The sequence below is a fragment of the Entelurus aequoreus genome, linkage group LG09 (assembly GCF_033978785.1).
Source record: "Entelurus aequoreus isolate RoL-2023_Sb linkage group LG09, RoL_Eaeq_v1.1, whole genome shotgun sequence".
Lineage (NCBI taxonomy): Eukaryota > Metazoa > Chordata > Actinopteri > Syngnathiformes > Syngnathidae > Entelurus > Entelurus aequoreus.
In genome coordinates, this window is record NC_084739.1 from 51827762 (window position 1) to 51845922 (window position 18161).

General features: G+C 37.9%; 1 protein-coding gene across 1 annotated transcript in view; it reads left to right on the plus strand.

Annotated features, from left to right (window-relative positions):
• Window positions 1-18161, plus strand: part of atp6v1ba (ATPase, H+ transporting, lysosomal, V1 subunit B, member a) — a 147060-nt gene that overhangs the window by 27420 nt on the left and 101479 nt on the right. Inside the window, exon 2 of the mRNA XM_062058913.1 lies at window positions 15259-15314. Within this exon, the coding sequence (XP_061914897.1) occupies window positions 15259-15314 (56 nt within the window). The remainder of the gene's footprint in view (window positions 1-15258; window positions 15315-18161) is intronic.

Consider the following 18161-nt stretch of genomic DNA (forward strand, 5'->3'; position numbering starts at 1 on the left):
GTGTTGCTGTAGTCCGCCGCTAATACACCGATCCCACCTACAACTTTCTTCTTTGCAGTCTTCATTGTTCATTAAACAAATTGCAAAAGATTCACCAACACAGATGTCCAGAATACTGTGGAATTTTGAGATGAAAACAGAGCTTTTTGTATTGGATTCAATGGTATACCAATACTTCCGGTTCAACGATTGACGTCACGCGTATACGTCATCATACATAGACGTTTTCAACCGGAAGTTTGGCGGGAAATTTAAAATTGCACTTTATAAGTTAACCCGGCCGTATAAAAATACTCAAGTAAAAAGTATGTTACAATAAAACTACTCTGACAAGTACAATTAAAAAAAAAAAAATTAAAACATTTAAAAAAAAAATAAAATTACTTATGTATATGTAACGGAGTAAATGTAGTGCGTTACTACCCACCTCTGCTCTCTGCAGCACTAATTTTTAGTTTCTCTTCTCACTCCATGCAAAGAATCAACGTTGAGACAACAAGATGGTGCACCCAAACTTTATAGTGATAGTGATAACCTGAGTAGCTGTAACCGTATTACTCCCACTGATCAGTGATAACTTCCTGCGTTGCTCAGTTAGCGAGTGCCTTTGTTCACGCAACCAACCTTGCTTTGCAATCTCCTGTTCCTTCGGACAAAAAAAAAATATATATATATATCAAACGTTTTCTCGGACACATTTTTTATTGATATTGATTTTGTGTCTATTGCGGTTAAAATTGATATCCTGTTATCGCCCAGCCCTAATTTTCAAAGTGACTTTCAACCCGAACAAACTGAATAAGGTTGTTTAGTTGGCATCCAATACTCACATTTTGTATCGAAACAACATAACAGCCCTACTAGGGGCGGGCTAAATAGATCATAGATCATGGACAATTTTGAATCGAAAATTGTCTAAATATTGATTATTTTAAAATATGATAAAGTAAAAGAGATGGCTCTAAAATTTGGAACTTGCACAGACACACATAGCAGAAAAAGGAGACAACAAGCCATGCTAACCACCAAGCTAGCTTAAATGCGAAGTAGTAAAACATTCACTTTAACATAAATTTATCTGGAACACAGTTAAAGGCCTACTGAAACCCACTACTACCGACCACGCAGTCTGATAGTTTATATATCAATGATGAAATCTTAACATTGCAACACATGCCAATACGGCCGGGTTAACTTATAAAGTGCAATTTTAAATTTCCCACTAAACTTCCGGTTGAAAACGTCTATGTATGATGACGTATGCGCGTGACGTCAATCGTTGAACCGGAAGTATTGGTACACCATTGAATCCAATACAAAAAGCTCTGTTTTCATCTCAAAATTCCACAGTATTCTGGACATCTGTGTTGGTGAATCTTTTGCAATTTGTTTAATGAACAATGAAGACTGCAAAGAAGAAAGTTGTAGGTGGGATCGGTGTATTAGCGGCGGACTACAGCAACACAACCAGGAGGACTTTGAAATGGATAGCAGACGCGCTAGCCGGCGACCTCACCTTGACTTCCTCCGTCTCCGGGCCGCCGACCGCATCTATGATCGGGTGAAGTCTTTCGTCGCTCCATCGATCGCTGGAACGCAGGTGAGCACGGGTGTTGATGAGCAGATGAGGGCTGGCTGGCGTAGGTGGATAGCTAATGTTTTTGGCATAGCTCTGTGAGGTCCCGTTGCTAAGTTAGCTTCAATGGCGTCGTGAGCAACAGCATTGTTAAGCTTCGCCAGCCTGGAAAGCATTAACCGTGTATTTACATGTCCATGGTTTAATAGTATTGTTGATTTTCTGTCTATCCTTCCAGTCAGGGGTTTATTAATTTTGTTTCTATCTGCATTTAAGCCCGATGCTATCACGTTAGCTAAAGAGCTTCACCGATGTATTGTCGTGGAGATAAAAGTCACTTTGAATGTCCATTTCGCGTTCTCCACTTTCATTTTCAAGAGGATATAGTATCCGAGGTGGTTTGAAATACAAATCCGTGATCCACAATAGAAAAAGGAGAGAGTGTGGAATGTCCTTCACTTTCACGTTCCTCATCCACGAATCTTTCATCCTCGCTCAAATTAATGGGGTAATCGTCGCTTTCTCGGTCCGAATCTCTCTCGCTGCATTGAAAACAATGGGAAAATGTGAGCAGCCCTTCCTCCTGTGACGTCACGCTACTTCCGGTAGGGGCAAGGCTTTTTTTTTATCAGAGACCAAAAGTTGTGAACTTTATCGTCGTTGTTCTATACTAAATCCTTTCAGCAAAAATATGGCAATATTGCAAAATGATCAAGTATGACACATAGAATGGATCTGCTATCCCCGTTTAAATAAAAACATTTCATTTCAGGAGGCCTTTAAAGTAGCTACCAAGAGAAAAATAGCATGTACAGTTGCAAGAAAAAGTATGTGAACCCTTTGGGATTACTTGGATTTCTGCATAAATTGGTCATAAAATGGGTTTTGATTTTCACCGAAGCAAACACAGTCTGCTTAAAGTAATACCGCACAGAAAATAAATAAATGTTTTCATCTTGTTTTTGAACGTAAATATTCCCAGTGCAGGGTGGAAAAAGTATGTGAACCCCTAGGCTAATGGCTAATGACTTCTCCAAGAGCAGATTGGAACCAGGACTCAGACAACATGGAGCCTAATCAACGTGACGAGATCATATATGTTGGTTAAGGCTGCCCTATAAAAAACACACACCTTTGATAAGTTTGTTCTCAAGAAGCATTGCCTGATGTGAACCCTTCCTCTACGATCAAGAATTGTTAACGTACATAAAGCTGGAAAGGGTTACAAAAGTATCTCTAAAAACCTTGATGTCCACGTGTCCACGGTAAGACAAACTGTGGAGAAAGTTCAGCACTGTTGCTACTCCCTAGGTGTGGTCGACCTGTAAAGATGACTGTGAGAGCACAGCGCACAATGCTCAGTGAGGTGAAGAAGAATCCTAGAGTGTCAGCTAAAGACTTACAGAAATCTCTGGTACATGCTGACATTATTATTGACGGATCTACATTATGTAAAATATTGAACAAGAATGAAGTTCACACCACAAAGGAAGCCAATGCTGTCCAAAAAAAGTTTGCAAAAGAGCACTTTGATGTTCCACAGCACTACTGGTAAAATATTCTGTGGACAGATGAAACCAAAATCGAGTTGTTTGAAAGGAACACAGCGCTATGTGTGGAGGAAAAAGGTACAGCACATCCATCCATCTATTTTCTACCGCTTATTCCCTTTGGGATCGCGGGGGGCGCTGGAGCCTATTTCAGCTACAATCGGGCGGAAGGCAGGGTACACCCTGGACAAGTCGCCACCTCATCGCAGGGCCAACACAGATAGACAGACAACATTCACACTCACATTCACACACTAGGGCCAATTTAGTGTTGCCAATCAACCTATCCTCAGGACCTTTGTATTGTGAGGCAGACGCACTAACCCCTCTGCCACCGTGCTGCCCAAAACCTCATCCCAACTGTGAAATATGGTGGAGGTGGCATTATGGTTTGGGGCTGCCTCAGGGCCTGGACGGATTTCTTTTATCGATGAAAAAAAGGAGTTCTCAAGTTTATCAAGACATTTTGCAGGAAAACCTAAGACCATCTGTCTGCCAACTGAAGCTCAAAAAAGGATGGGTAACGCAACAGGACCCCAAGCATAGAAGTAAATCAACAATAGAATGGCTTCAACAGAAGAAAATACGCCTTCTGGAGTAACCCAGTCTGAGTCCTGACCTCAACCCGATAGAGAATATTGCTGCACTGAAACAGTTTTGTGAAGAGGAATGGTCCACAATTCCTCCTGACCGATGTGCAGGTCTAATTTGCAACTACAAGAAACGTTTGGTTGAGGTTAATGCTGCCAAAAAAGTGTCAACCAGTTATTAAATCCAATCAAATCAAATCCATCTTTTGTTGTGACTTTGATGAAAAGCAAAAGACATTTTCTTACCAATTTTATGCAGAAATCCAAGTACCGGTAATCCCAAAGGGTTCACATACTTTTTCTTGCAACTGTATTTTTTCAAAACATTTTTATACTATCTGATGTTTCTAATTCCATTATTTTCAATAAATAAAGCATTAATTGTTCAAAATAATAAAAATACTAAGAATAAATTGAGTTGAGAAAAAAATTGTCATGCATTTATCAAAATCGTGATTTCGATTTTTGCCAAAATTGCCCAGCCCGACCTCCAGCTACATCACCCATGTGGTCTTTTTTTTTATATATAATCAAAGCATTCATGAAAGTGCCCTGCTGTGGGTGTTAGGTCAAACTATCAAAAATAACCGTCTTTGTAGAGCATTCTGCCAAAAACCCTAAATTACTCCTCATCCTCAGAAGTGGGGAAGAATCATTAGATGTTGTTCAAGGGTTTTAAAGAATTATTTATTGTTATTCTTTTTGCGCATGAATAGTGCACATAGCCTGAAGTGTATAACTTTTGAATATGTAGTTGCACTTTTCCCATCATAATAAAAACATAACCATGGCACTTCAGCATAGGCTATTATGTGGCATTTCAGTAAAAAAAAAAGACAAAATTAAAGCAGTTTGCTCTCTTGCAAACTTCTCTACCCTTTTTACTACTTCAGTTGGAGTACAGTGGTCTCTTAGCTTGCATGCAACTCACAGTGTGGGTCATCCTGCAGCCTGTTCAGCTGCCAGAGCCTTTGTGAACAAAGATGTTAATTGGTACTAATCTGCCACTATAGGCTGTTTTGGTAGCCTGACCTCACACCCTGATGGACACCTTGGTGTGAAATACTGAATAGGCCCTTCAAGTGCCAGAGAAAAGAAGCATAGAGCATTCCAACACAATTCAAATTCCCAGTTAAAAAGGGGGATTGGGTGGTGGGATGGGGGCGCCAGCCTGGTTCAGTCAGGAGTGGGCCGTTGGGGGGGTGGCTAAGGAGGTCGGCGCTGGGAAGGGTGTGGGGCGCCACCATTCAAACAAATGAGTTCAACAAAGCTATGGCTGCTGTGATATGCAGTGTTTCAAATTCACATTTTAGCTGCAACTACAAGGGATTCCCACAGTCCCACTGAGAGTGAAGATGCTAATTGCCTCAGTATCCAGCACACATTCTCACATTCTTCGCTAACCTCACCACCCTAACACTCACTAACCGTCATGAAGATGCTGACTAAAGATGAGAAGCATCATGCAAGATATCACTTGTTTCCTTAAGTTTTTGAAAATGTCATTGTGCAGTGGGGCTTAGAAGTGGAACTTTTAGGGAACCTCACAAGTATGATTACATTTCAGGGGCCACAATAATAAATAAATCAATACATTTTTAATGCAGCTTTGATTTATGTTTATTAATGCAAATCTCCTAGGGTTTCCCCCAGATTGCCAAAATACCTGTGGGGGTGGGAGCTTGGCTTGGGGCGTGGTGAGGGCGTCATCATGATGTTATCTTATAATTTGCGCAATCAGCTACGATGCATATATTTTCATTAAAAAATCTAATAAAATGTATACATACATTTAAAAATAAATCTGTTATTAATCAGTATTATGTATATTTTTTTATTTTATATCATTTTGAGCTATTTTTTAATTATTGCTGCTTATTATACAATGTTTTCTTTAGAATTTTTCAAGTGTCGAGAGACTTTTAGTGACTTTTTCTTTATCAAAAATGACTAGCAACAAATCTAGCATCTCTTTCTGGTGTTATGGTAGACTGTACTCTTAATTAGAGACCCTTTACTTCTGTCGCTGCAAGTCCCTGATGAGCCTTACTGTCCCCAAAATTCTACTTCACTCACACGTTTCACGTTGCTGCGAGCCTTCTCTCCTTAAAAGTTGCCACAATGAACATTTTGTACACAACCCAAAACCAGTGAAGTTGGCTCGTTGTGTAATTCGTAAACAAAAACAGAATACAATGATTTGCAAATCCTTTTCAACTTATATTCAATTGAATATACTGCAAAGACAAGATATTTCAAACTGAGAAACTTATTGTTTTTGCAAATAATCATTAACCAAGAATTTAGTGGCAGCAACACATTGCAAAAAAGTTGGCACATGGGCATTTTTACCACTGTGTTACATGGCCTTTCCTTTTAACAACACTAGTAAATGTTTGGCAACTGAGGAGACCATTTTTGAAGCTTTTCAGGTGGAATTATTTCCCATTCTTGCTTGATGTACAGCTTAAGTTGTTCAACAGTTCGGGATCTCCGTCGTCGTATTTTACGCTTCATAATGTGCAATACATTTTCAATGGGGGACAGGTCTGGACTACAGGCAGGCCAGTCTAGTACCCGCACTCTTTTACTATAAAGCCACGCTGTTGTAACACGTGGTTTGGCATTGTCTTGCTGAAATAATCAGGGGCGTACATGATAACGTTGCTTGGATGGCAACATATGTTGCTCCAAAACCTGTATGTACCTTTCAGCATTATTGGTGCCTTCACAGATGTGTAAGTTACCCATGCCTTGGGCACTAATACACCCCCATACCATCACAGATGCTGGCTTTTAGACTTTGTGCTGAGAACAATCCGGATGATTCTTTTCCTTTTTGTTCCGGAGGACACGACATCCACAGTTTCCCAAAAAACACTTTTTCAGTTTGCATCAGTCCATCTTATATGGACTGATGCAAAGTGGAAGCCGGCAGCGTTTCTGGGTGTTGTTAAGTGGCTTTCGCTTTGCATAGTAGAGTTTTAACTTGCACTTACAGATGTAGCGACAAACTGTAGTTACTGACAGTGATTTTTCTGAAGTGTTCCTGAGTCCCTTTGGTGATATCCTTTACACACTGATGTCGGTTTTTGATGCAGTACTGCCTGAGGGATCCAAGGTCACGGGCATTCAATGTTACATGCAGTGATTTCTCCAGATTGTCTAAACCTTTTGATGATATTACTGACCTTAGATGTTGAAATCCCTAAATGCCTTGAGAAATGTTGTTCTTAAACTGTTCGACAATTTGCTTACTTATTTGTTTACAAAGTGGTGACCCTCGCCCCATCTTTTTTGTGAATGACTGAGCATTTCATGAAAGCTGCTTTGATACCCAATCATGGCACCCACCTGTTTCCTGTGGGATGTTCCAAATAAGTGTTTGATGAGCATTCCTCAACTTTCTCAGTCTTTTTTGCCACTTGTGCCAGCTTTTTTGAAACGTGTTGCAGGCATCAAATTCCAAATGAGCTAATATTTCCAAAAAATAACATTTTCCAGTTCGAACGTTAAGTATCTTGTCTTTGCAGTCTATTCAATTGAATATAGGTTGAAAAAGATTTGCAAATCATTGTATTCTGTTTTTATTTACGATTTACACAACATGCCAACTTCACTGGTTTTGGGGTTTGTAGATTGCTGTCCGTGGGTACATGTCAGATATAGTAAAGTAAGACAGACATGCTGCCTCTGCTCCAGACAACTATGTGCATATTGCGTACGTCATTACAACAGCTGGTTTCGGCAGTGCTGTTCCTGTGGTAATTTTTTTTTTTTTTTGGCAACAGAAATGTCTCTGCATCACTAGTCAATAGTGCACAAATAATAGGCTATATATATACATATATATATATATATATATAGGGTTTCCCCTTGATGTAATTTAATGTGGCGCGCCGCCACAGCATTTTTATTACAGCCACACCTTGAAAATAGGAGCTTTTTTTTCTACTTGAAAACGAATTAAAGTACCGGTATATAATATATTGTAGCCCCCAGAAGTAATCCCACAAAGCCCGACACTATGTTTAGCTTTTATTACCAATCTTATAACAAACAACGGCACAGTTCAAACATGTTTACCTCCAGTGTAAACACGTTTGTCTCGTGAGTTTGTGCTTCCCCAGACACACAACACTTCCTCATTTTTCGCCAATCACCTTTCAGGTACGGACAGTGTGTTGGCAAACATGGGAAAAACTGATGTCAAATCCAAACTGCACGAACATAAAACATTAACATTAGCAGGCCGTTACTGTAGGAATTGACATATACTGTATAGCCTATTATTTGCGCACTATTGACAAGTAATTTACCAAAAACTTGACTACCGAGAAAAATACTTTGATCACCAATAACAGCGATACCAAAAATGGATGTAAACAAAACGCACGCCATTGTTTAGAGCGTTGGCAGCATGGCTGCGATGTGGACATGATTTGTATATATATTGCACATATACCCGCGGACAGCCATCACCAAAATGTGCAAATATTAAGAGGACAGTGGCGGCTTTTAAAAAGAGAAAGTCCAACTAGCGCAACCGTGTAAAATAAGTGTGACGTTAGGGACATCAAGGGGCAGAATAGTCTCTAAACACAAATACATTAAATAATAACACCAGAAGAAGATGCTCGATTTGTTGCTAGTTGTTTTTAATTTAAAAAAGTAATTGGAAGTCTGTAAACACTTAACAAATCTCAAAGTACCTTGTACAAAAAGCAGCCACAATTGAACATATGACCAAACGATAAAAAATATATGTTAATACAAATTAATGATAAAACATTTATTTTTAAATGTATGTATACATATTTTTAGTCTTTTCAAAGAACATCATCTCATCATAGCAAATTATGCAAATTACTCAAAGACGTTATAGTGACCACACACACATGATTAAAAACACATCATTTTTTAAAAGAAAACAATTTTATTCAAACCTAATGTTGATAGTTAATATTTTCAACATGATTTCCGTGATTTTCAATGACAACGCAAAGTCTTTATTAAAATGGATATTTTCATCCAATTTATCTGAAAACCATTCACACATCTGTACCCAGACTTTATGAATGAGTTATACTTGTATTGCGCTTTTCTACCATTTTTAAGGAACTCAAAGCGCTTTGACACTATTTCCACATTCACCCATTCACACACACATTCACACACTGATGGCGGGAGCTGCCATGCAAGGCGCTAACCACGACCCATCAGGAGCAAGGGTGAAGTGTCTTGCTCAAGGACACAACGGATGTGACTAGGATGGTAGAAGGTGGGGATTGAACCCCAGTAACCCTCAGATTGCCACGCCGTCCCAGACTTTATGAACACGCTGTAGATAGATATGTATCTATATACCGTATTTTTCGGAGTATAAATCGCTCCAGAGTATAAGTCGCACCGGCCGAAAATGCATAATAAAGAAGGAAAAGAACATATATAAGTTGCACTGGAGTATAAGTCGCATTTTTTGGGGAAATTTATTTGATAAAACCCAACACCAAGAATAGACATTTGAAAGGCAATTTTAAATAAATAAAGAATAGTTAACAACAGGCTGAATATATGACACATAAATAACCAACTGAGAACGTGCCTGGTATGTTAACGTAACATATTATTATACTCATTCAAATAACTATAACATATAGAACATGCTATACGTTTACCAAACAATCTGTCACTCCTAATCGCTAAATCCTATGAAATCTTATACGTCTAGTCTCTTACGTGAATGAGCTAAATAATAATATTTGATATTTTACGGTAATGTGTTAATAATTTCACACATAAGTCGCTCCTGAGTATAAGTCGCACCCCCGGCCAAACTATGAAAAAAACTGCGACTTATAGTCTGTCTGTCTGTCTGTCTGTCTGTCTATCTGTCTATGTGTGGGTGTGGGTGTGGGTGTGTGTGTATATGTATATATATGTGTATATATATATATATATATATATATATATATATATATATATATATATATATATACAGGACTGTCTCAGAAAATTAGAATATTGTGATAAAGTCCTTTATTTTCTGTAATGCAACTAAAAACATGAAAATGTCATACATTCTGGATTCATTACACATCAACTGAAATATTGCAAGCCTTTTATTATTTTAATATTACTGATTATGGCATACAGCTTAAGAAAACTCAAAAATCCTATCTCAAAAAATTAGAATATTTCCTCAGACCAAGTAAAAAAGAAAAATGTATAACAGCAAAACAAAATCAAACATTTGAAAATGTCAATAAATGCACTCAGTACTTGGTTGGGAATCCCTTTGCACGGATTACTGCATCAATGCAGCGTGGCATGGAGGCAATCATCCTGTGGTGTTGCTGAGGTGTTATGGATGACCAGAATGCTTCAATAGCGGCCTTTAGCTCATTTGCATTATTGGGTCTGGTGTCTTTCAGTTTCTTCTTCACAATACCCCACAAATTCTCTATGGGGTTCAGGTCAGGGGAGTTAGCAGGCCAATCGAGGACAGTAATGCCATGGTCAGTACACCAGTTACTGGTGGTTTTGGCACTGTGGGCAGGTGCCAGATCATGCTGGAAAATGAAATCATCATCTCCATAGAGCTTTTCAACAGATGGAAGCATGTATTGCTCTAAATCTCTTGGTACACAACTGCATTGACTCTGGACTTGATGAAACACAGTGGACCAACACCAGCAGCTGACATGGCTCCCCAAACCATTGCTGACTGTGGGAACTTCATACTGGATTTCAAGCAACTTGGATTTTGCTCCTCTCCAGCCTTCCTCCAGACTCTAGCGCCTTGACTTCCAAATGAAATACAAAACTTGCTTTCGTCTGAAAACAGGACCCTGGACCACTCTGCAACTGTCCAGTGCTTATTTTCCATAGCCCAAGTCAGACGCTTCTAGAGATTTTAGAGCACTACATGCTTCCATCTGTTGAAAAGCTCTATGGAGATGATGATTTCATTTTCCAGCATGATCTGGCACCTGCCCACAGTGCCAAAACCACCAGTAACTGGTGTACTGACCATGGCATTACTGTCCTCGATTGGCCTGCCAACTCCCCTGACCTGAACCCCATAGAGAATTTGTAAGGTATTGTGAAGAAGAAGCTGAAAGACACCAGACCCAATAATGCAAATGAGCTAAAGGCCGCGATTGAAGCATCCTGGGCATCCATAACACCTCAGCAATGCTACAGGCTGATTGCCTCCATGCCACGCCGCATTGATGCAGTAATCCGCACAAAAGGATTCCCAACCAAGTACTGAGTTCATTAATGACATTTTCAAATGTTTGATTTTGTTTTGCTGTTATAAATCTTTCTTTTTTACTTGGTCTGAGGAAATATTCAAATTTTTTGAGATAGGATTTTTGAGTTTTCTTAAGCTGTATGCCACAATCAGCAATATTAAAATTATAAAAGGCTTGCAATATTTCGGTTGATGTGGAATGAATCCAGAATGTATGACATTTTCGTTTTTTTAGTTGCATTACAGAAAATAAAGGACTTTATCACAATATTCTAATTTTCTGAGACAGTCCTGTGTGTGTGTGTGTGTGTGTGTGTGTGTGTGTGTGTGTGTGTGTGTGTGTGTGTGTGTGTGTGTGTGTGTGTGTGTGTGTGTATGTATATATATATATATATATATATATATATATATATATATATATATATATATATATATATATATATATATATATATATATATATATATATATATATATATGTACTTTATGAAAAAGTTCATTCATACAACAAAACTATCACGTTAAGTTCTTACAGCTGTCCTTTCCATATTGTGTGGCGTTTGTAATTGATTCCGTTAATGACTTAGTGCTTTATGATGACACTTGTTGTCGGGAGTTTATATGTACGGTAGGCTGAGTCTCTCTTTTTTGTGACATGCATTCTTCATATTGGTAACATCATTTTATGCATAAAATTTGGACACAAACACTATTAGTCGGCAGGGTTTGCGCTTCACTGCTTTTTGGTCGACAACATCCTTAATAAAACCAAAGTGGGAACACCCGACTCCTTTTTTTGCTGCTGCTCTTTTGGCAGTCTTCACACTTAGCAACTTCTGGCAGCCTGTTATGTAAATACACAACTAGTGGTGTGTTTTGAGGGGACAATTATCAGTAGAAAAACATAAATAATCTGCCCAGAGGTTTTACGTCAGTTTGAAGGTGTATATGTCAGTTTTGATTATTTTTCGATTACCGTAATTGCCCAGCACTAGTTTTGAGGGTACAGTGTATTGACAGTGCATTGGTTTGTATTGGTTGTGTTTCATACAGTACACCAATCTCACATTCAATTGCAACATAGATTTCAAGGTATACTTTCACTCTAATGATGATTACATGTAAATTATTTTTATGGTTGATTACTCACAAAGTTGTAATAACAGGGTATATTTTTTTACATGTAAATTATTTTTATGGTTGATTACTCACAAAGTTGTAATAACAGGGTATATTTTTCTAAATGTTGGCAATATTTACATGGATCAGATGAATAGCCTTAATTTTGTCTTTACAAGGTAACACAAATGGTCAGTCAATGAAAACCGTATGACTCGAGACATTTTATCAACATTTTATGCTCAAAATCTTGGATGGAGGACAAATAGGCAGATAGATCTGCGCAACTTTGACATTGCGACAACAATAAAGCTCAGCGTATCACTATTGCAAAAATGTGCTCCCAGTCCACCATATGTAGTTAGCACATTAAAAATGTCTCAGGATGGCTAGTACAGTATGGATATAGTATGAATATAACAATAACATTTATTCTTGGGTGTAAATTGTTTTAGATCATTCAGCCAGAATATTTTTTCGAAAGATTCGGATTCAATCAAGACACCAGTGTAATCTCTGTGCCAAACATATCTGAAATTGTGGCCAAAAAGTTATTTTTTGGTTTTATGAGGCTGTTTTCTAACATGCTTTTAGAAGATTTGATTAATTTTCAGTGTAACATATACTTTTTCTTGTTTTCTTTTTACCCTCAATGTGCACTTGATCAAAGCATTGTATACCATTTGAAATACATGATACCAGACGTTATCTGAAATATGCAATGTCTGGATGGAATGCTTCACAAAATCCATGGTTCGGATCTTGTCATGGCTTTGTGACCAGTTTTCGGTTTGGTACAGTGTACAACCGTTAGTTTTAATTAGATGTGGTTCAAACAAAATTATCTAAAATAATACTTGTCCCAGCCAGCATTAGCTTTGTAGTTTGTTTGCAGTCTTAGTTGGTTTTTAAGTGGTTTTTTCGACATTGTTTTGACAGGAGCAGGCGGGTGAGTGTTTTGGGGACGATGAGCGGCCCCAAAAAATAAAAGGTTTCCCCAGACCAATGTTCCTTCTTCTCACAATGAGAGCATTTCACTCACATTCAAGCAAAATCTTTCCTTAATATTACGCTTTTGACAGTAGTTTTCAGTTTTTAACTGATTGGTAACCCAAAGAAAAAACATATGGTTAAAGCAACACAGAGATTTTTTTGATTTTTTTCCCCATAAACCGTTTCTAATTCCTAATGCAGTGATGTATTAATCTGTTTTTTACATTTCATGTGTATAGTAATTGATAATGAATATTAAAAAAACCCACTAACTCCTGAACTACACTAAACCACATAAGGCTCTGGATTTTTAGTAATTTAACAAGACGTAAACAATGTCCAGTATCTCAAAATCACATATGTATTTGTTCTTGCTTATGTCTCATCCTTGTGTTGTGGCTGCATGTAACATGATTGCAATAATGAATGAGTAAATGCATAGCCAAGACAAATTTCCTTCTATTCTGTTACTGCATCTGCCATTAAGATGTTGTAGACTTACAGATTGCAAAGATGTTTCTATATAATTATGTAGCCCAATTTTCCCCACATTACCATCACCCATAGGTAAATAGCATATGTATCTCTTTTGAGACCTTCTGGCAATTTGTAGGCTAAGTATAGTTATTATTTCTTTTTAAAAACATAGCCAACATGGCTTGTGTTGCATTTGTATGAAGAAAGGGCGAGCTATTAAATGACATTATTTTACATTTAACGGAATTTTCAAGAGCATGTTTAGATGAAGGGATGTGGTTGGGCAAATCTGAGCAGTTTTGAGGCTACAGCATGTTTGTCCAGCAAGTGTGTGTGTGTGTGTGTGTGTTTGTCTGAGTGTGCATTATACACACACACTGTCCCCCAGATACATTTTTTACATCAATGTGGCCCCCCGAGTCAAAATAATTGCTCAGGTCTGCTTTGGGGTAAACAGTTGTACTTCTGTTTACACAGTGGGTAACATGTTCCAAAACGTAGCACAAAAACAGAAGCAATTTCTACAATAAAAAAAATTATGTAATTTCAAATAATCTGTTCCAGACACTCAACAATATTATTCTGCATTTTATGAAGAATAATTTTAGTTTTACATGCAGAAAACCATGTAGAGTACATATAAATGATGAATGAAATGTAGAAATTAACTTTTTACCTGTCTTTACTTTTATTGGTGAATATGGCGATGAGCGGAGAAAGCGGACCTTTTGTACTTAGCTTTGAGTTATTTCTTGAATTCAACAGTGTTTCTCACCTTCTTAATTAAAGTGTTGACCTACGCAATTTTCTTTGGCCCATGGTGAATTTTTTTCAGTCATACTTAATAAAAAAGTACAGAGACTGAGTCACCAATGAGGGATTATTTGAATCATACAAAAAAAGGGTTTACAAAAATGGTACTGTATGGTATATTTTCTTTGGAAGGAGATTTTGAGTTACAGGAGTAAGGCCTCTGCTGATCACAACAGAATTTAAATTCTGCATAAATGTGACAAACCTGGACATGCATGTGTCCACCATTTTACCTGGGAACATAATACAGAAGTCTTCAAAAATGTTTAGTTGGTAAAAAGTGAGTAAACATGACATTTGTATGCATTTTTAATGGTCTTGTGCACAGCTCCTGCAAATAAAACAAAGACTGATGGCTTTTATTTATTAGTAATAAAACAAGCCAAATGTCTACTTAATTCACAGGCCATTATATTGCCCATGCTTTTATTTTTCTTCTTTCCCACGTTAAGTTCTTGTTCATTCTGTTACTTCCAATAAGTCCATATGTGTTTTTCTCTCACCCTCGTTACTGACGACCCATCATTATTATTATTATTATTATTATTATTATTCATCATTCACAAGTCTTTTAAGCATGAGCTCAGAAGATTGCTCTGTGTCAGTGTGATTGTCATGCCATTCCTTATTAAGTGAATGTTTTAAATTTTTATGACATTTGCCTTTCTGTGACATTTGGACCTGTAAGTGCATGAAAGCGGTTTGAGTCATACACTGAAAGGTCAGCTTGTGATCATTCACCGCCGCCATTGTAAGCATGTACACTTGTTTCCAAGTTGATTGCTTGCATTCAACCACTAAAGAACATGAGAATACTCAAGCTATTGCCTTTTTTCAGCGGACATGAGAGACAAAATGAGCAATGAAACTGTCTTCTCTTCCAGCGTATTCTACGGTGACGGGTGTAAATGGGCCCCTGGTGATTCTGGATAATGTAAAGGTGAGGCTACTTGCACCTATTAATTTCTTTCTCATGTTGGCTGATGTTAACACAACAGTATTGACTCATTCGTATTGTGTTTTAAAATTATAATAATCAGAAGAGAGGAAGACAAGGGTTATAAAATCAAGTCGGTGAGCCAATCCCAGCGGGGTAGGTGGACAAACAGAGAGGCCGTTACTGACTGGACCATCACATAGGCTGATCTCTGAAAATTGCCCCAAGCTGAGCTTCCTGATTGGGTCCACATATGACACGCTCCCAAGCCCCCAAAACATACACCGGTGGTTTGGGAAAGAAGAACCTTGCCACCTCGGTGGTCTCTCGAGTCCCAGCTTGCAGCACATCCTCTCTGGCTATAAAACCGCATTATCACAAGGCCGATAAAGATGGCGCCACGACCGAGTGCTGCAAAAGTTAGCGGAGGTCATCGAAGCTCGCAGATTGGAAGCAAACAAGGCTATCATTATGAAAGACATGATGACGGATGTATTTTTTTTAAATGCATTCTAATTCAGAAATAAAAGTTTGCTTACAGCGGAGCCAATGGGAGATCCTCTATTCCTCCCATAAACCCCAATAAATAACCATCCAAAAAGCACCAACAATAGTCCATTTACATTTTGTGTTTTGATTATTAACCAAGTATTAGTGATATTGATATTATAAACGCTAACGCAGATGAACTATTTGTTACGGCGCTGAGCTTGTGTGCAATTGTTGACATAATCGACTGATGAGCTGCGTCCTCATTTTCTTGCTCGTCAACCTTTATTGTAGCTCATAAATCACTCATCTCACCTGGATAATAGAAGGACGAGGACATATTCCGACAAGTTGGTACACTTTGACAGCCAATTTATACCCTGAAATGGCAAGAACGACACGAAAAGACGCTTTGTGTCACCCCCCTATTCTTCGCGAGGATTATAAGTCATTCGTCATCTAAATGCGAACATAACATTCTAGCAGTTGGCACCCTGATGACAGCAGACATTGCACAGTAAGTGATGTTTATTATGATTGTTGGCTCTCATAAAGTCTACAGTGAGCAGTAATCAGTGATGGAGTTAGGGGAAAAAAAGCAAAAGTCGTGATGCGTTTTTAAAGTAATGACTGTGTATGCTTAAAATGATCACAATACGTAAATATGAAACGTTCCTATAAATGTGTTTGTTACTACATTACATATATACTTACATCATGTTTATATGACCTTAATGGAGGTGTTTGGGTGTTTTTTTAAGGGTTTTTAAGCCAGAATAGAGCAGCTCCTGTATGTATGTATGTATGTATGTATGTGTGTATATATATATATATATATACTGTATATATATGGAGCCCATGGGAGCTGCTCTATTCTGGCTTAAAAACCCTTAAAAACACCCAAACACCTCCATTAAGGTCTTATAAACATGATGTAAGTATATATGAGATAGGCTACAGCACTCCCGCGACCCCGAAAGGACGAAGCGGTAGAACATAGATGGATTGATGATGTATACATGTTATTTATATATAAACAATAATTGAGCTGTTTGGCCACAATACCCAGCAATATGTTTGGAGGAGAAAAGGTGAGGCCCTTAATCCCAGAAACACCATTCCTATCGTCAAGCGTGGTGGTGGTAGTATGCTCCGGGCCTGTTTATCTGCCAATGGAACTGGTGCTTTAAATGGGACAATGAAAAATGAGGATTACCTCCAAATTCTTCAGGACAAAATCATCAGCCCGGAGGCTGGGTCTTGGGCGCAGTTGGGTGTTCCAACAAGACAATGACCCCAAACACACGTCAAAAGTGGTAAAGGAATGGCTAAATCAGGCTGGAATTAAGGTTTTAGAATGGCCTTCCCAAAGTCCTCACTTAAACGTGTGGACAATGCTGAAGAAACAAGTCCATGTCAGAAATCCAACACATTTAGCTGAACTGCACCAATTTTGTCAAGAGGAGTGGTCAAAAATTCAACCAGAAGCTCTCCAGAAGCTTGTGGATGGCTACCAAAAGCACATTATTGCAGTGAAACTTGCCAAGAGACATGTAACCAAACATTAACATTGCTGTATGTATACTTTTGACCCAGCAGATTTGGTCACATTTTCAATAGACCCATAATAAATTCATAAAAGAACCAAACTTCATGAATGTTTTTTGTGACCAACAAGTATGCTCCAATCACTCTATCACAAAAAATAAGAGTTGTAGAAATGATTGGAAACTCAAGACAGCCATGACATTATGTCCTTCACAAGTGTGTGAAGGACATAATCCATTTTGGATTCTATCTTATTTTTTAAATGTTTAAGATTTAGATCTCTGCTTGTATAAATGTTTGGTGTAATGTGTAGTCCTAGATATATGATTTCTGCCTCTTTCCATTTAATTTTAGAGTTCTGAACTTGTGATTTCTTGCAGTGTTTATTAAGTGGTAATATGTCACATTTGTCCCAATTGACTTCATACCCTGATAAACAGCCATATTCAGTGATGACATTATTGATGTAGTGAAGAGAGGAGTTAACATGTGACAGGTAGAGAATTATGTCGTCACAATACATCGATAGGTTATTATACTGAGAGCCAATTTTTATACCATGAATTTTATTTTCGCTTCTTATTTTTGCAGCTAAGGGTTCAATAACCAAATTAATTAATAATCCAGATGCAGGACATCCCTGTTTTACTCCTTTTTTTTAACAAAAAAGGTTCTGAAATAGTCCAGTCAAATTGGTTTTGACTGATGCCATGGGACTTGTTTAAAGCATCTTAATCCATTGTATAAAATTATCTCCAAATCCAAATTTACGTAATGTGCAAAACATAAATGACCAGTTTATGCGGTCAAATG